Here is a 24,850-nt window from a genome sequence, read left to right as displayed (position 1 = left end):
TAGAGGTATTTATATGATTTGGAGATCATAATTAATTTTTTTTAACGAAACTGTATGCATGTATATATAAGTGTATGCAAATGTATATATAACTGTATGCAACTGTATATATATAAGTGTCTAGAATTGTAGCCTTCCTGATAGCAATTTTAATGGCAGTAGTTATAAAAAAAATACGGTTTGGAAAAATATACTCCTTATTTACGAAAAAGAGTTGCTTTTGAAATTTCCGAAATTAAATTATGTGCAAACAATTGTCACTCCCTCACCTTAAAACTCTACGTTTGTATAGGGCGCAAGTCATATAACTCAGCCTGTGTATATATGCACATACTATACACATGTCATTTTAGGCTAATATTGTTTTCTATGAAGTTCAATATAAACATAATCAATAATGTTCTAAAAATCCATATTATCCGAAAGAAGATAATTACACTTTGTGGAAATAGTTATATAATCAGGTGTTCCAAAACGAACCGTGTTATATCAACAAACACAGTAACACATAAAAAGCTCAGCCATAAACGAACAGCCAAATCGTGGCGTCTCTAATTTAAACGACTAATTTTTATATTTCCATCCATTCGTCTTAATCTTTTGTCCGCCGCTGTAGCTTGTCATCGACGATTCGCCCTGTAGCTTGTCATCGACGATTCGCCCTGTAGAACATTAGCTCCGTGATCCGTGACGAGTATTTCGAGTGGCATGATCGCGCTGCCTCAACCCCTACCGGCGTAACATACGCACGAACGGCCAGTGATAGTCAGCCTCACGCGGCGCACACGCTGGTGGTCCGCCGTACGCGCTCGAACTTCGACAACCGCGAGCGGAACGCGGTCGGAGTAAAAATAGCAGTCAATTGGTGACCGATACGACGAATACTTGGTTGCGAACCAGAGTCAGATAATCGCGTGCTTACAATCGGCCACGGAGAGAAGGTACAGTGTTGAAATGTTGTTCTTTAGAGCAACGTCGGCACGCGAGTGAAAATATTCGCGGGGCTGGTGAAAGGGCGAGCGAGGGGTGTCGGGTAGAGTGGATCGAGTTGAATTTCCCGCCGAGTGGAGCGCCAATCGTCGAGCACCGGTGCCGTAGGTGCACACTGCACACCCGCCAATCGTCCGTGATGCTGCACACGAGGACCCTCGCTGTCGCCGTAGCATCGCCGCTCGTTGTCGAAAATCTCCTCTCCTCTTGGCTGAGCCGCGTGGTCGGCTGCCATGTCGGTTGCCACGGTGGCCTCGGCGTCCGCGGCCTCCACAATGGCCCCATATCGTGCGAGGTCCTGCACGAGAACTACCAGAAGATGCGCGACAAGTATAAATGTAAGTAGTTAGCACTAGCCGCGGCCATTTTTACCGTTGTCTCGTTTCAGCGCGCGGTCGTCGGCTCGTCTCTCCTCCGGTGCCGAGTCGCGTGCATCCCGCTTCGCGCATGCGCAACGCCAACAGTCATTTCAATATTTCGAATCGATGGCATTGGCGCGCGGGACCTTGATACGCGATCCCGCGTTGATCGCGTATCCGTACGGAAATTCTCATTGACGCTTCAATGAACGTCTGTATATATCTCCCTCTCCCCCCCCCCCTCTCTCTCTCTCTCTCTCTTCTCTCTTTCTCGTTGCCTTTTGTCTCTCGTTGTCTCGCCCCCGCTTCTTGGCCCCCTTTTCAGGAAGCGTTCGATTTACGGTTGATCTTGGGGGCAATGTTATCGTTAAACGTTACGAGAGCATTACACGCGGGCTTCTTTACATATTTGCGCGTACGTTGATGGCGTGCCTGGCGGCTGGCGAACCGCCAACGTCTTCCGCGATTCTATTAACGACGCGCTGCTTGAACGGATCGACATAATTTATAGATCTCGGAGAGATACCTAACCTAATTGTATTCGGCTGGTGTAACGGGTGCCCAGCATTTCGGCTCTACAAGGATCGTAGATTTCTCATGAAGTTGAAAATTTGTTGTCAACAAAGGTTATCCTTTTTATATTGTTAATAAAGTATATAGTAATCGCGCTATTCAAAAAGTGCGTTATAATTGTACTAGAACAATTCGCGCGCTAGACGGAGACAACGATTAAAATGGCCGCGACTAAGTGGTAACTGTTAACGTTTTGACCGCCGCTAAAATTGAATCTTTTTAAATTAGTTCTTACTCTGATTCAATATAATTTCTTAATTTGAATAAGATTCGCAATTATGTTGAAAGAATAATTCATGTCATGTAACCCTGTTTTGCAATTTTAATTTGATTGAATAAAATACTTTAATTTTATGAAATTTTTTCGAGAATGATAAAATTTGGGCGAAGAAAGAATAGTTTAGGTAATAATAGAGTGGCCGAAGAATTTTCAATATTAGATTTTAAAGAATCAGCATCGTTAGATTTATATGTTATCCTTACAAACAAGTCACCCTGTGTACATTTTATGTAGATCTTAGCTTTTAGCTGAAGTGCCTGTCCTTCACTGACTACTTCTACTTTCGCTACTGTTTCTTTCAAAATGCTGTTTACATCGTGTTATTTATTGTTTCGTTAGATGCGTGACTTTATTGCTAATTATATTTCTGTCCATTAATTAAAACTAATTATTCAGGCCGTCTTAATTTATCATATTTTCCACTTCTTAGCTATTAACATCTAACCAGACTGATATTCCATATAATAAAATTCAATTTATTTAAATTTCGTAGAAAATTTATTTCAATATGCCTCTGAAAACATAAATTAGTTGGAATAATTTTAACAATTATAAGAAGAAACACAGAGACTAGTTGTTTGACTCGTTTGATAGTTCTAGCATCAACAGTATAGTCATGATGGATTAGAGTAGCATCGACGTTTATAACAAGTAGAATTAGTAAGCGCTAGACAGACAGCGTCTACTTATCGGTTTCAGAAATAAGCGTTTTCACGGACATGCAGTTTCTTTCACGCCTTTCGCTTATCATCGTAGATAGAAATAGTTAGTTTTTGTTGTATGGAAGTTTACTGTGTCACAAGTAATTAACCTTGAAGTTGTGAACTTTAAATAACTTTCCCGAAGATAATAGAATCCAGTTAACAGCGCGAGAAGCCAAGTGGTTCGATAACGCAGGTAAACGCAAAGTTCACCGTCGTTAATTGATCAGATTGTGTCAATATGCATTAAAAATCAGGAAACAATTTGACGCAAACATCCTTACCTATCGCATTGAAGCTGATATTGAACGTGACACGGTAATAGACTCGTTACATTACACTGTTAGAACAGGTTCGATGGGGATTATCTAACTTGTTGTTCCATTCACGGTTCGGCGTCTACTATTTGAAAATAAAGTTATCCGATTCTCGACAATACGATCATAAAATATGAATTTGTTAGCATTAGAGACAATTTCCTGAATGATGTGGTAATTGTATTTTGGTTAGAAACGATATTAAGTTATAACAGTTATATTATATAAGATGTTAACCTCTTCAGGGATACTGCCACGTATGTGTATACTTAGTCTTCTTAAAATTATGATTATTCTGAGGGTAAAAAAATGAAAATCAGTCGGAAAACTATGCGCTGCATAATCCCTTAACAATATCGTAAAAACCTCATCAAACGAAATAAAAAGAATGATAAATGAAAAAGAAACAATTAAATAGAAAATTCATCTATGAAGAGATTAAAGTAAGGCAACAGTATAACAAAATGCAACAAAACGTAAAATCAATATGAAAATTGTCTCGCATCTATATTTTATGAAATCAACTAATTATAAATGTACAGAACACATTTATATAAATTTCAGATCAGGTAGATACACGCAATGTACAATATACATATACGTTGAACCGATTGTTGTCTAGCAATATATATTATAAATCAGATTTATATTTATTAATAACATTGTGTATATTTATATTAATAAATTTATTCATGTTTTATAAGTCAATGCACCAGAAATCAAATTGCAAACATTATGAAACTCTCACAACTTACAACACGAATTTCTCTCGTATTTCCCGATTACTCAATCATACTAATCGATATTGAAAGCATGTTATATTAAACAAAGTAACTGCGCAAATTTGCAATCCTGTGAAGCGGATCAGATTGTTCTCACGAAGTTTCTATGCGTGACTAAACCGAGAAAATAGAACAAAACCCGATAACGCAATTTTTTCTTGTAACTACCCTTCCGGCTAAGACAAAGGGTTGAAACTTGACGCAAGATGGTTTTTCTTGGCTGGTTGGGGGATACTTTTTGCTCCCCTATCCGACCACACCCTTTTAAACAAAATTGGAGTTTCAACACTTTGCCTGCCGTCTCAGCCGCTACGAAAGGCCAATTTGTTAAATCTGACAAAAGTCGAGAAATTCGGATGTCTGAATTCGTCGCAATTGTCCAGTGAATGAAAAGTTTTATTAAGTTTCTTTAGTAAACTGCTGCTTCCTCATTTGTTTGAAATTATTCAAGATACTTTACTGTACTAAAAATAATGGAATTGTACAAATAGATTACAAAATTTATCTTTCAATAAAAATGCGCTTGAAAAAGTGTAACTTTTCCTGTGAAGAAATGTGAAAATTGGTTTAAAATCTAGTTTTATATTACCTACAGAAATTTTGTTTCTTTTTTTTTCAATTATTCATAAGCAAAAAAAATGTCAGACTTCTCCAGCTTCTTAGAAATATTGTAAATTTTTCTATTATGCTTTTCAACATGTCGCTTAAATTTTATCGGTTACCCTGAAGTCTAAATCAAAGTTGTTTCATTAACAATTGACATAATATCTTTTCTTCTATTTTACACACATGTGGTATCATTTGCTATACATTATACAAAAAAAAATGATGTTTTGAAATATATTAACTATATAAATAAAAATAAGATTCTGAGATCTACAAAACGCATTCTTGACATTTGCGTTATAGTAATATAGTGTCAAAAATAATTCCATTATATAATAATGGAATAATGCTTTTATTCCATTTGTGATTCCATTCAATTGCTAGTTATTCAGTAAATGTCGCATCCGTTATCTAGCAAACCAGTCGTTTTATCATTTCAAAAATATTCGAATCGTTTGATCCAATTTTAGAAAAGTTACTCCATTTTAGTAACAGTGATATAAATAATTATAGATCCAAAACAACTGTTACATTTTTAGTGTTGGTAAAAATGTAAACGTTATTTTGAATATATAATTATTCGCCGATCTGTAGATAGGTTAGTCTCTTAAAGCGAAGCTAACAAGATCAAAAATTTTCAGATGATCGGCTGAAATAATCACAGTAAGAACCATCAGAAATTTCGGGCTAATTAATGCCGGCGCACCATAGAAACGAGAAAACCGGAGGGGGCGAACGGTCAGAAAAATCTAGGACGGTGAAAACTGTCTGGTATCGAGCAGCTGCGGGACGAAACGAGAGCGCGGACTTATCGCGAATCGAAGTCGGAGGAGTAACGCACGTGGCGTTCGTTATCCCGCAGGATTATGCGAGCAAGGGGGCCCGTTGCAAGGCCGTGTGGGCTGTGTCACGTGCATACGAATCGTATTCTGCACCCGCGTCCATCTGATAGGGCCTATCTGAGGTAACGCGAAACATTGTGCACAGAGCAGAGCGGTCTGTTTTCTTTTTTTCTTTTTTTAAATTATGCCACGCCCGATGCGCGGGGCGATAAGAAATGGCAGAAACATTAACGAGCGCGCAAATACTCGCGGTGTCAGGCTGCTGATACACGCGCGTTTAATTATGCGCGGACCTGACAGACCGCCTGAATATCTCCTACAGTTGCGACTAATACAAGTCACTGACTGGCTGAAGAATCGGCGAAATCTCAAGCTAAATCGTCAAATTTAAAACTAAATCACTATATGGATCAAAATCTAGAGCAAAATCGCCAATTTCAGCGAATTTGAAAACTAAATCGCTATATGCAGCAAAACCTAAAGCTAAATCGTTAATTTCAGTGAATTTTAAAGCTAAATCTTTAGATTCCTGTATTATATAATGCTAAATAGTGGAATTCCTTGCATTCTCTAATGCTAAATCGTTAGTTTCAGTGAAATTTAAAGCTAAATCTAAAAAATCAGCAAAATCAGCAGCTTAATCGTCAATTATAGCTAAATCTAAAGATGAATCGTTAAATTACTGTGTTATATTCAGCTCAATAGTACAATTTCTCATGTTACATAATATCAAATCGTTAGTTTTACTGAAATTTAAAACTACATCACTATATGAAGCAAAATCTTGAGCTAAATTGTCAATTTCAGTGATTTTTAAAGCTAAATCATTAAATTCCTGTGTTATACAGTGGTAAATAGTGGTATTCCTTGCGTTATCTAATACTAAATCGTAGGGATCAGTGAAATCTAATGCTAAATCGTTAGTTTCGGTGAAATTTAAATCTAAATCTAAAGAATCAGCGGAATTTAACATAAATTGTTAGATTCCTGTGTCATATTCAGCTAAATATTAAAATTTCTCATGTTATCGACTATATATCAGCCATCTTTTATGCACTTTACAATCATTTGGATGTAAACATTTTTATATTGTCACAACATTAGCATGAAACAATATTTATTTTATCTATTTGATTTATTTAATTTTATTTATTTAATCATCGCGAAAGTTATCTAATCTTTAAAAAATTATATTATAATACCTCAATAATAGATAGCAAAGTATTGGTTGCCATGACAACCGATTAAACTAGAATAAATGAAACTAGAATACCCGTGTAAACAGATCTAAAACGTATAAACGTGAGTAATTCTTTGTAATGAAAATTCTTTCACAGCTATGTTAAATTAGCGCTTCCGTGTATTTAATAAATTCTTACACGATAAAGAAAATTTATGTTTATTATATGTTTCGGCTTACATTTATTGTATGATTTCGACTTGGAAAACACGAATAACGCCCCATACTAAAAGTGAAAGGAATAAATCCAAAATTACGTACTATTTTCTATGATGTTATTTTTCTTTTGACAATTAAGTGAACAAGAATTGTTATATCGATTTTACAATTCTGCAATGTTAAAGCATTATTTCACGAATAAATACGTTCGAGTTTCTGGTAGATACGAGAAAAATCTCCGAGTGCTCAGAATTCGTTTTAATTTTCTGAAGCAATGAAAATGTACCATGTATGTACCTGCAATATATTTGCAATTTGCAAGCGTCGACGTTTGCTAAAAGAAAGAATAGTAAAAATTCATTGCCGCCAGGTTTTTATTTAAACAGAAACTCGTGTCAACGCGCACTGGTATATTTAATAATGAACCAAGGTTGGAAAACAACAGTGACCTTGAAAATTCTGAAATTAATTATTTCAACCCGAAAATATTCTTTAATAAATAAATCGTCTACACAAAACATTTTTAAAAGGAAGCTTTTTTTAGCCTATCACCTTTATCACTTTTGAGACATTGTCGTTCAAAGTTCTTAACATTAGTTGTATTACTCGGAATGTTTCATTATAATTCTTCGCATTAGTAGCGTTTCGAATTGCATTATTTTTGTAAATCTATCGAATTTGTTTTCACGATTGTTTGCTGGTAAATAATCCTATATCATACAGCTCAATTAACATATAAACTAAAATTCTTTGAAATTGTGATATGCAACGTTTTGCTTTATAGTCAGAGGTAAATCTCTGGCTTCAAGATGGCCGCCCTCAGATATGCCGCTCGGTATACATTACTGTATACCGTATACTGTATAAAGTTACGTATAATCTGTGCTGACAAGAAAAAATGCCGTATGCCACGTGCTTCTGCTTCTAAGATACATTTCAAAGTTCTACATACTAATTTTCTTATCCGCATCATTTCCTTCTTAATATATAAATGTAAATAATATTCATCCATATAATATACTACACTATATAATATAATATCTTAATATATATAAATTATAATATAAATGTATATTTCTTTTACATTGCCTAATACCCTTTAAAAGAATTATAGTAATTTTTTTAAAACAAGTCCATCAGATATTATGAATACAAGAGAGCCACTCCTAAAAAGAAAATCAGATTTCAATGTCTATATTAATCAAAAATTAGAATTGTTATACGAAGATCCCACAAATACAATCAGGAAAACGAATCTTTTGAACGTATTATTACTAAACTACGAATATTATTCATTTATGACATTTTGATTTTTCTTTCGAGGATAAGTAATCTCTAAGTCGACAAAGAAAACATTTCTTTAACTCCACTTTTTTGTAAGATAACACATAAAACTAGGAATTTGCATAAAAGTCCAATTCGCACCATCGGCCACCTTGGGGCGTGAAAAATCGGTCTCGTACAATTTCGTAATTCTCTGGTCCAATTGATAACGCAGCCTGGCAGCACTTGAAACGCAGAAGCAATCGCGCCAAGGGCTTTGCAACGTAATAGTCCCAACAGTTGACCACCCTTTTCAATTACGCTACCCGTGTAGCAATCGAAACTAACCGTGTAATTGTCTCGTGCAGCCAAAAAGCTTCCCCAAGACGTGAACCCGAAGGGGGTGTTCGCTTGCAACGAGCTCGACTTGAAGGAGGTGCAGGTGTACGGGTTCGATTACGATTACACGCTGGCCTGTTACAAACCGTCCATGGACTATCTGCTGTACAACCTCGGCCGCGACATGCTCATCCAAAGATACAAGGTACGCCCGCGAAAAAACGAGAGTTCGATTAGATTCTTAGCGACAGCTTCTTCTCGAAAAGGAACGGAGGCCGACAGACCTGCGGTGCTCCGCTTTCAGTTAATTTACGTTGCGTGAAAATGTACCCGGAATTTCTTGTTCGAAGATCCCGCGGTGCATGTATCGAAACAATCTTTTGTACGTAGGTAGATATCACCTGTGCTCGGTCCTAATGCTGAGTTCGATCGCGATCCACCAATTCTATTTACAGCAGCTATAATCAATCGCAAATAAGTTCTGCGAATTTTGCAATGGAAAGAGCTGTCTTAATTTTCATTTTTATCAGAATTTCTTGGATCAATTTCTAGTGATTCTACATTTTCCTGAAAGGCATTATATCCGGTGATGAAATGTATTAAAAAATCTGTGTTAACCCTTTGCACCCGAGTAGTGACTAAAATTATTCTATCACGTTCCAAAATAATTTTTATACTATCAAAGTTTAAATTAAAAGAATTCTTAATAGTAAAACTGTTGGTACGAGTCACAAGAAACAATTTTATATGTATAAAATACATTTTGTCACATAAAATAGAAATACTATAAGCCAGGAAAGTTATTATAGGTTTAGAGTTAGAGTGGCTTCGAGTGCGAAGGATTGAATTACTTGAGATATGTTTCAAGCAAAATACATTTGCTTGAAAATATTCATCGAAGCGACCAATTTTGTACAAAGAGAATTCTTGGATATTGCAACACGATAATGTCTGTCGCACGCATCGATTTTGTTGCTCGAACTTTTGATCAGAAACTCAATGAAAAATGAATCGAACACCATATTGACCATATGTAGCCCACTTTCTTTTTATTTCGTAAGGTCATGTTACTATTTCGAGGAAGGCGTTTATATTATAGGAAGGCGATATTGAGAAGACTGGGAGAAACTTTAGCACGCGTGTATTGCCTCGGATGAAGTCGAGATTTGTAATACAATTTTTTAGTATATAACTTTTTAGTAATTTTAATATATATTGTTTTAGTGATTTCAATATATAACTTCTTAGTCATTTTTAATGCGACAAGATCAATTTTGATAAATGTATGCGTAGTTCATGTTTTATTTACAAACTATGGGTATCTTTTGTCATAATGTATGATAGGGTCAGGAGATCAGTGTAGCCTCCGAAGGCGTAGTTACATTAACGGACTAACCCCAAATGATGGCTGACAAGTCGAAATTATGCAGATAATCGATGGGGTGCGTTCGTTGACACTTGTTTAGAAGGTTAGGGATCTTCGAGTATGGCAAGCAATTCGAGGGCGTAGGGTACCTAAAGATAGTTATTACCGCGGTGACAAGCTTTAGTTGCATTTTTTCCACTATTGCTCTTGACTTCTGACGAAAAAAAAAAGACTTTTGAATGGTTTCTTATAAAAAATAATGCGTTTTGAAATGTGAAAATTTAACTTAACATTTCACAGCCCAATCATTCGGCCGTAAATATTTGTTATTATAGGGTAATTAAATCTACTAACATTTTTATATTTTCATATAAATTCGCATTACAATATTTAATTTATCTATTTTATTTATTTTATTTTTATTTTAACTCTTTTAGTAATCTAGAAAGGTCTCTGATATTTAAAAAGTTGTATAATAACACTGGAGCTTATGTTGCACAATCTAACACTTTTATCTCAATAATAGTGTTAATTGCTATTTAAATACTTTTTATTTTTTTAAAGGCCAATTCACGATAGGAAACTACCAGTATATAGGAAAATACCAATTTAAGATAGGAAAAATGTTGAAAATCGAATAAATGATATTTCATTATTATTATTATTATTATTATTATTATTATAAGGAGCCATTTACCAATTATTGTACACGTTACTGCAAATTTATGTACACTCTGTTACGAAGGGTAAAACCGTAGTACCTCACGAAAAAGATGCAATGGCTTTTGACTGTAAGATAAATATAAATTATTTATTGCACAAATTTTATAATGAACGCAGTTGATTTATTAAAGGTTTCATATTCGTACCGATTATCATTTAACACAGAAAACTTTTCATATTTACAACTAACGCGAAATTATCACAGAAGATATGTTCCTTATATGTAATTTCAGTCTTAAAATGTTTTATTCACTCGAGTTTCTCCAGCTTCAAGTATTTCTGATTAATTCCTTATTTCTACAACCTTCTTTTTCGTGAAATCTTCTCCTTTCCATGTTTTGAAAGCCTCCATTTTCTTGGAAGTCTTCCGTCCTGTTTTTTTGTTATCTCATTACCTTTCTTCTTATATCTTTTTCTTCTCCCTTCAATTCCTCTCTCCTTACGTTTTCTTCTTCATTTTTCAATTTTCTCAGCTGCTGCTTTTTCTAGTTTAATTTTCATTCTTGCTCCTACATCTCCTTTTAAACGTCATTTCGTTTCGGTCTCCTATATTTTTAACATTTTCCGTTCTCTACTGCAAACAACAAACAGGTATAATTTCCTAATCAGTTTAGAGCAGTGTGCTGGATGTATGATTATTCAAGCAGCAATCGTTTCGTTAATCAGGATAAGGAAAAATGGTCCATTCTACATCTTTTATGAAGGTTGTTGTTTTAACCCTTTCCTTACGGCAGTCCGCGCCGCCGGAGTGACGCCCCTGTACGGCTCACCGCGCCGCGAAGTGTACACTTTGCTCGTCAGTAGTCTTCGATATTCGGATTAACGTTTTTCAACGCCACTTTGTGATTGACTTGTACATATGTACACTCTTTTAAGAGCTACATAACAACTATTACATCGTATTATAGGAATACACATCGATTAGAGTCAACAGTTGATTATACGTCGACTTATATAGTCAACAAATAGGTCGGCACCCGTACCCACGGGTCGTCGCACGGATGTCGTCTATAGACGACACTCGTACACACAGGTCGTCGCGCGGATGTCGTCTATAGGCGACACTCGTACACACAGGTCGTCGCGCGGATGTCGCCTATAGGCGACGCTCGTAGCGAAAGGGTTAAATATTGGTATTTGAAATATATGAAAAGTATTGAACAATATTTCTATTTCCTCAGCTAAAATAGATTCTTATCGAAGTACATAATATTTTTCAATACGAGAAATCGATGTCTAGGCATTTCAATCTTAATAAAAAAAAATATTAGAATTACTTTTGCAGTAATAAGCAGCGTATCATTAGTAATAGCTATTAGCATTTAGATAAGCATTTTTTGCTTCTATACAATATAATTCATATAATATACTTTTATTTCATACTTTACATAAGATACTTTTGTTAATCAACAAACAGTTGACTATAATATTTAAGAAAATAAATGATTGTTATAAACTTTTATGTTTTAGAAAATAAAGTGTTATTACTAAATATAATAAATATCATTGTAAAATTTAGAGAACAAGAAACGACTTCTACTTCGTAGCATTCGTAACGAAAGGGTTAATGCCTATACACCGAGAAACATGACTATAGCGCCACCCTTTATAGTGCCAATATTTTTTAGTATTTTGGACTCTTGAATGGAAATGTAAAAAAGTCTATTATATGAGGTGACAGGATATAATAAATAATAAGTATAAATATCCATGAAATATTCATGAGCAGTTGTTCAATTACTATAGCACCATCGTTACTATGCCAAGTTCGATACGTTTACATTTATAACTTGGTCAGTGTGACCTAATAATACGTAGTACATACAAATTAAAGCTTAAATTTCATTAATAAAACGTATTCTCTACAAATTAAAGCTGAAATTCCATTTATAAAATTCTTATATTGGTGATAGTAGTAATGTCACGTGGTAAATATTTAACCGACGAAGAAAAAGGTACAATATTAGCGTACCGAGAGGAAGAAGTTGGTGTACAAGAAATTACAAGAGAAACGATGACATAAAATTATTTTAAATTTCTTAAGTAAACAAGCTGATTATGGTAAAAATAGAAAAGGTAGACCGAGGAAAAAATCGAGTCTTTGTTCAAACGGATAATTATGAAAATTATAATATTAGAATATAATATTAAAATATAGTTATAATAATAAATTATAAGTGTAAATAAAGTATAAATTATAATAAAAAAATCATGATATTAAAATATAATAACTGTAATATCTTCGGATGAGAAAAATTCAATCCGAAAAATAGTTCAATTCGAACTGCCGAGATTTGAGAAAAGAACCGCGTATCTTTCTAAAAATATATATCGTCGGTAGTAGTGTAATGGTTCGAGAAACATTTTGCATAAATAATATGTTGAAACCGAGGTTCCCTACGAACCGGATAGATAGTGCAGAATATGTTAATAATACTGTAAAATAATTTATTGCCGTTCAGACAAACGGAATTAACGTTATCAAATGACCAGTGTGTTCTACCGATCAAAATCCAATGGAAAACGTCTTGAGCATAATTATGAAAAAGGTTTATACAAAAAATCGACAATTTCAAAACGTTGTAGAATTAAAAAATTTGATAATTACGGCCAGTAACAATATCCGTGAGAAAACTTCAAAAGCCATAATATTTACTTCAAGCCGTACTAAAAAAGGTAGACCTACAACTACACTGGTACTATAGTTATACAACAACAACAAAAATCAGTTTATATGAATCTTTTTCAAATAAAACTCTTTTGATATTCATTGTTTAACATAGTTTTTCACCTCATATAATCAACTATTTATATTAAAATCCAGTAGTGTTGAGGAGACGTCAGATGTATGACGAAATCCTCTGAATATTGCACTTGGTGCCTACTACTATACTCGAAGGACCACCCACTGTGTGTGGGACTAAAAACTGTTCCTAATTGTAACACGTAACCTAACCGTTACGTATTCTGTCTATCTCTGTACTGTACTGAACTGTCTGAATCTGTACTGTTTGACTGTTTGTTCAAGGTCTGTACCTTTCTGTCTTGTGACTGACTCTATTCTGCCTCAAGGTCTGTACCTTTCTGTGTTGTGTCTGAATCTATACTGCTCCAAGGTCTGTACCTTTCTGTCTTGTGTCTGATTCTATTCTCCCGAAGCAACCCTTCTTTGGGCCTTACGCGCCCCCCCCCCCCTTTCCAGAGTGGCGGGAAAACCTAGTCATCCCTTCCAATGTGCCCGAAGCACGTTGTCTGTGGTGGGGATGACTAGACGGGCCGCGTGCACTCGGGGGTGGACGGATGTTTTTGGCAATGTTGTGAAAGTTCAGCTGGCCAGGATCGCTGATGCCGATACCTGACGGCCGAGTCCCTTTCCTTAGTCTTGAGACTTTATGGCGGGGCTTCATGGATCTGTGAGACTAAATGATGGCATTACCTTCATCATCCTGAAATCTATTTACTTTATTTGCCACATGTTGGCTGCGGACCGGCCCGCTAACGACTGTAATAATCCTAAACGCATTTAAAACGAATTGCTGAAAAACTCACAGATGGCCAGCCATACCATAAAGTCATTTCTAAATCTCTCGCCCTAACAAGTAGTCTGAAATACTCAAAAATGGGGATGATGCTGTAGTTATGTGCTCAGCCAATTTAAACAAACTTTTGGCGCTTATAAGCGACCAAAAAAACTTTATTACAAATTATTATCATTACTATCATTATTCATAAACATATGTAATTCGATTCAGTGTTCCGATTATTAAAAATACAAACACATTGTACATACTATAGCTTGCAGTTAAACAGTCGTATGGTGCGTGCAGGGTACGTATAAAAATCTGCCGTAGCCAAAAAGTTAATGAGCAAAGATAGTCTCCCTGAAGAATCTGGCCACAGAGCAAGGAAGACAAAGGTCTTCTCCGATGAGCGGAACGCGATTGTTCGCCGAGGGGCGCGTATCTTTAAACCTTTCGGTATGAGCGCCGGATATATCCGGCATCCATGCGACGACCGGTATAAACGAACGCCGGATATATCCGGCGTCCATGCGACGATCGCTATGAATAACAGAATTTTATCTTGAACTACGAGCAACACTTTTGTTTAAAAAATGTCGTTTTTAAGCACAATTTTTACTTAACGCTTAGAAAATATCTTCACATGAAGGAGGATTGATTATGTGCGAATTTTCGTCGCGGCGCTTCGTATAGCGAGTGTCACGGCGGACAGAGTGCTCGTACCGAAAGGGTTAATTTCTAGAATAATTTCTAACAAACCGGTAATGAAAAAAAAATGGTTGCGTCTGCAAACGAACGAACGGCCGACGGAAAGTTCGAAAGCCGACGTGAACGGCGACGCCGTCGACGAGGACTACGACGCCGACGCCGACGAGGCTCTGTCGCAACGAGACTAATTCGTACGAAAACGGGGCGCGTGAAACTTCGTCTAACTCGTTTCTGCTCGCAAGTTCGGCTCGTCAGCGGCGTTTTCTCGAAAATCAAGCGACAATTACGGCCGAACGAGAATTTCAATTGAAACTTGAGGCAAACCCGTTTAATCGACTGTACAGTACCCCGAGGGAATCAGCGACCTCGAGTACAAGGAGAATTTCGCTGTTCGCGGCCTCCATTATGACATCGAAAAGGGTCTGCTGCTGAAACTCGACAGCTTCTTGCAAATCCAATTTGGCGCCGTTTACCGCGGCCTGCATCCGGTCCCCGACGACGAGGTCCTCCGGCTCTATAAAAACAGGATAATACCGATCGCCTATGTCGAGGCGCCCCATAAACACTCTCACGTAAGCACGGTTTAACGGATAAAGAGCATGCGGTACCGCTCATAATTATTCGAACGACAGTGGCTTTAGCCGGCCTCTGAAAGGTAAATGTCGACCGTGTTGTTGGTCTTGGCGTAAACGATTATCTACTTATCGAAGTATGCTTTATGTGTGCACTTCTATCTTCGTTTAAACGACCGTTTTTCCCCCTAAAATTGTGAAACTTTCAACGTTCGTATGCTCGGCGCTGGTTGAAAGAAATAAGAAAATCATTTTCAAGCATTATTTACTAAAATATAGAAATGATCGTTTTAGAATAGACATTATCTGGAAAACATTCATAAAATATTTACGTAAAATATTTGTTTTACGAGCTTCTTGAATTATATAACGGATTTGTTTTAATAAACATTAGTAAGTGATTTGTGAGTAATGGGATATTACTAGGCTGTTAATTCGATGAAATTTATATAAAATTACTATAGAACATAATTTATTTTTATTCCATTTCTGTTTCTTGCAATCGTCTTGGAAATCGTGTACGCAACTCTACGCAGTCTACTCTATTTAGAATAAGGTGAAACTTTAATATGATAAATTATTTTAGCGTAGTATTTTTGTTTCATGTATTACGAATTCAATGGAATCTGAATTTGAATTACTTAAATCATTGACATAAGCAGTAGCGATAAGATAAATCTGGTATTATTTTACTTGAACCTAGAACATAAATAAATACGTATTCAATACGTATTCATTATTACATTTGGTAGCATACACCGTAATACAAATGCTTTCCCAAATGTAACTTCTGTATTTCGAGTTTCTAAAATCGTTCGAATAATTACGAGAAATATTTTATAATAATTACATCTACCTTGTTGACGGAAAATCCCTTTTGTTTATTTTTAACGTACGACCTACTTCTCCCCCTATTGTGAACCAATTGTGTGAATCCACCACGTTGTACATAGTAATCTCAACTCGAAAAAGACCACAACTTTTGAATGATTTTTTGTAATGATTTTTTCAATATTCTCCTAACAGATTTCCTAGATTTAAAATAATGGGAGTTCGCAAAACTTTGATATTTCTCTTTTGATATCATCAAATATAGGTATACTTGCAAAGATGAGATATTGTGAACGATATATTTTGAAAATCGGTATATTCCTTTTTCTAATAATAAATAGTTAATTATCTAGAACTATAAGCTTCGTAAAAATCGAATATTTACAGTGGGCCGCATTAATATTCGGACACCATCGTATTTGAGAAATTTTTACTCCGTATCTTTACTGTTTGTTAAATTAATGAATTTATAGTTTTTTAATAATTCAGAACACTTACTTTAGATTCTTCAAACATAAATTTTATTTACATAATTTGTATAGTTTTATTGTTAATTGATATTAAATGAACTAGTGCTCCATTTTGACGTCGAAAAAATATTGTTAAGTTGAATACTTTGCTTGATGGCAATGTTTATAAACATATGATGTAAGCACTATCTCATAGAATTAGTTTCACTTCAAATCTTATTCGTGTTGCACATATTAGCTGTGAATATGCCAAGGAAGGGGAATAATACCTCGTTTAATATACGCCAACTATGTATTTATCATCGCGACAAAGGAAAATCGCATAGAGAAATCGGGATATTATTAAATTTGTGCAAGAGCATTGTTGCGGACATAGTAAGACGATATAATCGTGAGAATAGAATTGAATCTTTCCCTCAAAAAGATCGCCCAAAATTACTTAACGATCGCAATAAACGTAATAATATTAGGAAAATAAAAGTAGGTCCTAGTTTAAGTGCCACAAAATTGACAGCAGAGTTTTTTGAGGAGACCGGCAAGAAGATTCATCCCGAAACAGTTCGTCGGATGCTTCATGAAAATGGATATCATGGCAGAGTTGCCCGAAAAAAGCCATGTATTAATGATATTAATCGAAAGAAGCGATTACTCTTCGCTAAAGAATATAATTCTAAAGAAGAAACATGGTGGAAAGATGCAATTTTTGCAGACGAAAGCAAATATAATATTTTCGGCTTTGATGGGCACAAACTTATATGGCGTAAAGCTAATGAAGAGCTTCTCACTAAAAATCTTAAACCAGCGTTGAAACACGGTAGAGGAAGTGTAATGGTTTGGGGTTATGTCTCAGCTGCTGGAGTGGGTGAATTGGTTTTTATTGCTGGAATTTTAGACAAAAATAAATATATAAATATTTTGAAACAAAATTTACTAAAAAGTGCTATCAATATGAACATTCGTAACAACTTTATAGTTTACGAAGACAATGACTCCAAACATAAATCACGTATAGTTCAAGAATATTTATTATATAATTGCTCAAAAGTATTGAAAACGCCTCCACAATCACCAGATTTCAATCCAATTGTAAAATGGGATTATTTAGATCGTCGAATCAGAATTTCGCCAATAAAGTCCAAAGAAGAATTAAAATTGCAATTGACCGAAGAATGGTCACGTATATTATTAGAATTTTTAAATAAAATTATTTCTAGTATGCCTAAACGATTAAACCATGTAATTAGGCAAAAGGGCAATCCAACAAAGTATTATCATCGATTTATTTTTGTTAAAGCATACGTATATCCTTAATTACCAGATTATGATTTGTAAAGTGTCCGAATATTTTTGCAACGTCAAAATTTAGCGCTAGTTCATTTAATATCAATTAACAATAAAACTATACGAATTATGTAAATAGAACTTATAAAATAGAACTTTGTAGAATCTAAAGTAAGTGTTCTGACTTATTAAAAAGCTATAAATTCATTAATTCAACAAACAGTAAAAATACGGAGTAAAAATTTCTCAAATACATTGGTGTCCAAATATTAATGCGGCCCACTGTACATCCAAAAACGTTTCCACTCTAGTCAAAGATACGCATCGGAAACATTGCTTTTGACACGCTCTCTCATTCATGGGAGGAAACACAAATAGAAATGTTACGCGAACGCCAGAACTGTGATTTTACCGAACCAATTTCTAAGTTGCGTTTCGGCATTGTTCGAACACAGAATGCAATGACTACGTCGTGACGAACTAGTATGGAATAAATTCAAGTCACCCGTGCTGTTGCGTTCGACACAATAACAATGAAGAACGTCACAACCGTCTAGTTTAACAAAATAAATATTCAACAATATTCCATTATATAACCGATTCCACGATTGTTTTGAATCTTCAAGGTTGATACCTTGCATGCACGTACACGTATCCTGATTTTCCCGCTCAAACACGAAAACTGGACAAAAACTTTACAGCAACTTAAACATCTTTTATTTGTTTGCATGCGTCGATACGTGTGTTTTTCCTGATGAAAATTTCGCAACGTTGTGATATAGAAAGTGAGTACAACTGTGTATGTTTCTTTAAGGGTCTCGCATACGCAGATGTAATGGACGTTTTATTGCAGGAGGCGTTGCACCGATCGAAAATGATACAACTCGCCGATTTATTCTCGGTGCCGGAAATGGGGCTTCTTTGCAATGTCACGGAATACTTCCTTCGGAACCATATAGACTACCACCCCGAGATACTCTTCAGAGACGTAAAGGCGAGTAGAAAACTTCGACATTTATTTTATAATTAATTTGTCCATGGTAGACATGACACAAAGTCACTGAATTTTATTAACTGAGTTATTTTGACCCTGAGTATTTAACCTTTTGCACTCGAGCGCACTGCAATTGTTACGTCTCGTTTCAAAATAATATTTCTATTATAAAAATTTACATTTAAAATAGTATAAATACATTTATAATAGTAATAAATATATTAAAAGTGTAACTGTTTTTGTATGAGTTACAAGATTCAATTTCAATCGCACAGAATATACTTTGCCATATAAAATGGAAATGATACATGGCAGAACAGTTACTTTGGAATTACAGTTAAAATGGCTTCGAGTGCAAAGGGTTAAATATTTAAATATTTAATATTTTTTAAGGGTCAACAAAAAGTATTTTTAAAATATGTTTTGAAGAGTTAATAGGAGTAAAGTTGGGAACGATCGATGTTGAAATACAATGAAGCAATTTTACTTATAGTGATAAAAGATGCAATGAAACAAACCTTAACACTTGTTCAAAACTAATTGTAATTCCAGCCGTTAAAGAATTTCCATATCGAATTTATATTTCCTTAAAATCGTAAATCCCGAGTTTGGAAAAAGTTCGTATCAGTAAATATCCTTTTATTATTTCGTCTCTTTCGTATGATGTCCACCATTGCGTAACAATGCAAACAGAAGAAGAAGAATCAGAATTAATTTGATATATTTTAAAAAGATTTTATCTTTACAATCGGTAATGTTCACCTCGACAATCACTTGGTTTTCTTTTCTGTTAACAGAACTCTGTGCAAAGTTGTCACCCTATAATGCACGGCCTGGTGGTACAAAATGTCGCGGACTATCTGGAACAAAATAAGGATATAAAGAAATTTTTCGAGCGACTAAAAAAATCCAACAAGAAAATGTTCCTAGTAACCAACAGTCCTTTTCACTTCGTGTGAGTATCTGAATCTCAATTTGAACTTTCCAAACTTACAGAAATAATCACATTACCAAAATAAAAAATAGTTACATGACAAAAATAATAAATTAGCCAGCAACCGAATTTCCAGCTTACAAATAAAAGCAAAATTCAGGTTCCCGATTTCTCTTCTGGGAACAATTAAAATTTTACGTGAACTTCAAGACTGTATTTAACATGTTTCCGATTCTCCGATTTAGGTCAAATATACACCATTTTGTTCTATAATTTGTTGCCATTTTAAAGGCACCTTTATAATGCTTCTCTCGTAGAAGTCTTGGCTCTTATTAGCGAAAAACTCTTGTAATCGACTTTCACAATCTTCTCTCGATGCCAATTTCTTATCACTAAGGAAGTCTTGCAATGCAAGATAAACATGGTAATCGCTTGGTGGCAAGTCTGCACTATATTGTGGATGCATCAAAATGTCCCAGCCAAGCTCCCGAATTTTCTGACGAGTCACTATAGACGTGTGTGGCCTGGCGTTGTCTTGATGGCACACAACACCTCTCCTGTTGGCCAATTCTGGTCATTTCTGGTCAATCGCTAGCTTCAAACGGTCCAGTTGTTGACAGTAGAGATCCGAATTTAGTGTTATAAATAAATAATTCCTTTCCAGTCCCACCAAATGCACAGCAGAACCTTCTTGGCTGTTAGTTCTGGTTTGGCCACCGTCTGACCAGCCTCACCAGGCTTTGACCATGAACGTTTTCGCACAATGTTGTCGTATGTGATCCATTTCTCATCCCCAGTCACCATACGTTCAAGGAATCTCATTCCGTTTGGCCAAGACATCACAGTTGGAAATTCGAACCATCATGGTTTTTTGTGTTGATTGATGTGGCACCCAAACGTCGAGCTTCTTTTCAAATCCAGTTTTGTGCAAATGGTTTAAGACCGTTTCATGGTCGATCTTTAGCTCCCGGGCGATTCTACAACTACTAACATGCCAGTCCACTTCGATTATTTCTGTGATTTTGTCAACATTTCCTAGAACAGGCCTATCTGTACGAGGCGCATCTTTAACATCAAAAATATCTGAACGGAATCGACGAAACCAAAATTGCTCGTAATTGGCTGTTACAGTATCGGGACCATAAACACCATTCACAATTTCAGCCGATTGGCTTCCACTTTCACCTTTATCAAAGAAAAATTGTAAAATGTACCAAATTTTCTCTATGTTGACTTCCATTTTTAACACTGTAGCTCGCAACTGAATAAACCAAACAAAAAACAGAAAAAGAATTTTTGTAGTGCAAAATGTCACCTTTTCAACAAGCATAAATCTGAAATTATTTGATCGATACTTTAAACAGATATCGATCACTACAGCTGTCTACCGAAAAAATAATGGATTTCTTTTTCCTCAATCTAATATAATATTGTTTTATTCACAGTGATATAGGAATGAAATTTTTGGTCGGCGACAGTTGGAAAGACTACTTCGACGTGGTGATAGTACAAGCGCGGAAACCGAAGTTCTTCACTGAGGAAAGTAGGCCGCTCCGAATCTACGACGAAGTCAATAAAACTCAATTATGGGATCGAGTCACGAAACTCGAGAAAGGTGTCATATACCTCGAAGTAAGTACGATTTCTTTCTATCCGCCGCCGTCGAATTTGAGTAGCAACGTTTCTATTCTTTAGGGCACGGTTAAACAATTGCAAGACATGACCGGATGGCGAGGACATCAAGTATTATATTTCGGGGATCATCCCTATAGCGATTTGGCGGACGTGACCTTGGAGCATGGTTGGAGAACTGGCGCCATAATTAAAGAACTAACTGTAAGCGTCCAACTTTCGAATCGGATTAACAGTTCTATAAATAATAGATTGAAGAAAATTTGTAGAAATTATTTTGAAAAGTATGTTTTATCAGACATTTTAGAAGTGGATTGACTATGACTAAAAATAAATATATTATCTTCAATTTGTTAAAATTGTTCTAAAAAGAAAGGAATTTCCACCTGATTACTGTTTAATACAATTTACTAAGAAAATTTTGATTTTGCGTAAAGATCCACACGATCCGAAGATTTCACACGAATATTCGCTTAAACGCTAGAAATTGTAAATTCAACAGTATATATTAAGAACTGCTCCTATCTCTGACAACAAAAAGTAGCTAAAATAATTTCTTGTATTGCTCATATTTGCATGTGTGCAACAAAAGAATGAAACTTTACACTTTCTATTGGTGAGCATGCAATAGGGCACTTTAAATATTGCTCAGAACCAAACAATTTTATTCTAAATAGTTTGACGAGTTTTTCCTCTAATAACAATGACTTGGTTCTCATTCTCGATTAACTTTTTCAATAAAAACGTAGCAGAATATTAAAAAGAGTTATTTTATTGGTTATTCGTCGCTCATAGTCAATGTACTATATTGTAAACTGTAATATTGCAAATGAAACATAATTTATGATTTAAAGTGTATTGCAAATATAGTTGCAAAATTATCCTAGAATCTTTAATGATTTCCGAAGAGACAATAAGAGTTAAAAAAACTCTCATACTTCATTCATTTTGTAGTTTTCTATATCATATGATACGTATTAGAGAGTAAATGTTATCATTTATTTGTAGCATGAAATATCGACGTTGAACAATCCGAAGTTCAAAGAGAACGCAAACTGGTTGCAAATGTTGACCGGCTTGATCGAGGAGCACCAAGATTACGAGGGACCGGATGTGCAGACGGTGCTGAACGAGTGGATCGAAGAGAGGGACGAATTAAGGAACGAAATAAAACGAGTGTTCAACAAGCAGTTCGGTTCTGTTTTCCGAACGTATCACAATCCCACATACTTTTCTAGAAGACTCTTTAGGTTTGCCGACATTTACATGAGCTCGATCACGAATCTGTACGAATACTCAACCTCTCATACGTTTTATCCTAGAAGAGGTGTTATGCCTCACGAATACACGAGCTACTTCGTTTAAATATGCGAGTCCACGGACGGACTCACAGCTAACTGTGTGTTTCCATATTCGTTTTCGAATCTGCTTGCTCGTTAGGGCTTTCGGTACAAGAATCAAAAATGTTCTGACAATATACTCCGGAAATGTTGCAATCGTAGAAGTTAGATGAGTAATCCCAGAACGACTTCTGCCGATTTTGACTTCTTTACTTGAGAATTTGGATGTGAATTTTTGAGATTTGTTTTCTTTTTCACAGAGCAAGATAAACACACTGTTTAACAAAGCAAGATAATCATAAGTTTACAAAATGAATATCCTAGAACGGCAATCTGTGCAAAATAAATGATTCGAGGGCCACAGTATATTCCGAAACAACAGATATGTTGTGCTGATTATACATTTGTCAAGCATTACTGCTTATTTTTGTTTGATATCTATATTTATCGTGTTTTCTGATATTTGATACAAGAGCGCTTGTACGTTGGTAATATATTTGACAATTTTATAAAGCAAGTTAAAGTTCCAGAAGTTCTGCTGGTGTTAACGAGTATTTTCCCTGGTGTAAATAAAAAGAGAATATCAGACTGCTAACAGCCAAATTACAAGTTAAAGGGCAAGCATAAATTCACTGTGTTGTCCACACAAACGTATTTAGCGTAACGCATAATTATTTAGATGGGGTAACTTGCACAAACTTACCGTAGCGCCGTGTCCTATCTACCAATGCAATTGGATCAAATAATTTGGTAGAGGTCTCGATGGTACAAAAAGAAATGATAAGATCAATAACACTTGACGTCGACCCGTGTAAAATAATTCGTAGATAATAATAGAAGTTCATTGCTTGTAGAACAATTTAAAAACTGTTAAGCTTCGTATATTTTATTCTCTATGGAATATATATATCTTAAAATATATAGATATATATATATTTTATTCAGGTACAAAATCGATCGTATTAAACATTATAAATAACAGAGTCTATTATCAAAGCGTATGTTATGTATGTATATCATATACCGCAAAGTGGACGTATAAAACTTATTCTATTATGTCCTTATAGTAAAGTACAAGTTAGAATAAATAGGATACAGAAATTTTAAGTCAACAGGGCTGATCCTAGTAACTGTGATTATACTTCCACCGAGCATATTTTTTTCATGTTAATATTTTCTGTTATTATACAAAATGTACACTCAGTGCGAATGATTCTTACTACCTATAATATGACGGTATGGTATCCGAAACAAGAATCATGGAGACATTGTGCATGTTAAATAACATATTGGAATCACCTGCACATAGAAAAATTCTACTTAATATTTTCTTTATCGATTTAGCATAAATTATTTTACATTCGTATATCTTCCATCACAAGTACGGATACAATGCTTACATGGATGTGTTCAAGATATACATAAATGATTGTAATAGTTAATCAAAATAAATCTAGACAATTCTATCGTGATGTACATAATTTATATTTGTATTCATCCCTTTCTTAAATTATCGTAAGCTTCTCAATTTGATTTTAGTTGTAAAATATTATGCAGACGTATACTTTAAGATCAATCAAATAAACTCGTCTTATACTGATATTTTGCGCGATATATTTGTCAAGTATGTACTACAGAGATGTAATACAAAATAAGCGTTTAATAATATCGATAGAAATATACAACAGTAGTAGGTAGAAACCTATGTGAAAAATATTTTTTAATCATTTTGACAAACGATAGCGAATTAGTACGTGAATCATTCTTAACTTATAATGTTATAGATGTATAATTGTGAAAATAAATGTACAAAGGGACAGATTGTTGAGAACTCTTGTTGTAGAACAAAAATTATATACCTAAGAACAGAGGTAGAATTAATTTATATTATGAGCCTATATCTCCATTGGTTTCTTTGAGCATATCAATTGGAAATTAAAATGATAAATTATAGCACCATGAAATGTGAAATTAATTCTAAAAATATTGATTCGAGAAACAGTATATTTACATTTGAAATAAAATGA

General features: G+C 35.0%; 1 protein-coding gene across 1 annotated transcript; it reads left to right on the top strand.

Annotated features, from left to right (window-relative positions):
• Positions 1-529: 529 nt before the first annotated feature.
• On the top strand, positions 530-24,672 carry Nt5c (5' nucleotidase C). Its single transcript, XM_078176987.1, has 9 exons — positions 530-1,328; positions 8,481-8,656; positions 15,114-15,341; positions 18,706-18,708; positions 18,777-18,917; positions 19,715-19,872; positions 21,297-21,483; positions 21,547-21,687; positions 22,492-24,672. The coding sequence occupies exons 1-9, from the start codon at positions 1,130-1,132 to the stop codon at positions 22,846-22,848; spliced, it is 1,590 nt and encodes a 529-aa protein (XP_078033113.1). The 5' UTR covers positions 530-1,129; the 3' UTR covers positions 22,849-24,672.
• Positions 24,673-24,850: the final 178 nt, after the last annotated feature.

Source organism: Augochlora pura, chromosome 3, assembly GCF_028453695.1.
Source record: "Augochlora pura isolate Apur16 chromosome 3, APUR_v2.2.1, whole genome shotgun sequence".
NCBI classification, from domain to species: domain Eukaryota; kingdom Metazoa; phylum Arthropoda; class Insecta; order Hymenoptera; family Halictidae; genus Augochlora; species Augochlora pura.
The sequence above is the reverse complement of the archived record's forward strand: the minus strand, read 5'-3'. Positions and strand labels throughout refer to the sequence as shown.

Coding starts and splice junctions, on each gene's coding strand:
- Nt5c (XM_078176987.1), top strand. CDS start 1,130: ATGCTGCACACGAGGACCCTCGCTGTCGCCGTAGCATCGCCGCTCGTT. Junction 8,657..15,113: donor TGCTCATCCAAAGATACAAG/GTACGCCCGCGA, acceptor TCGACTGTACAG/TACCCCGAGGGAATCAGCGA. Junction 21,484..21,546: donor AAGGTGTCATATACCTCGAA/GTAAGTACGATT, acceptor TCTATTCTTTAG/GGCACGGTTAAACAATTGCA.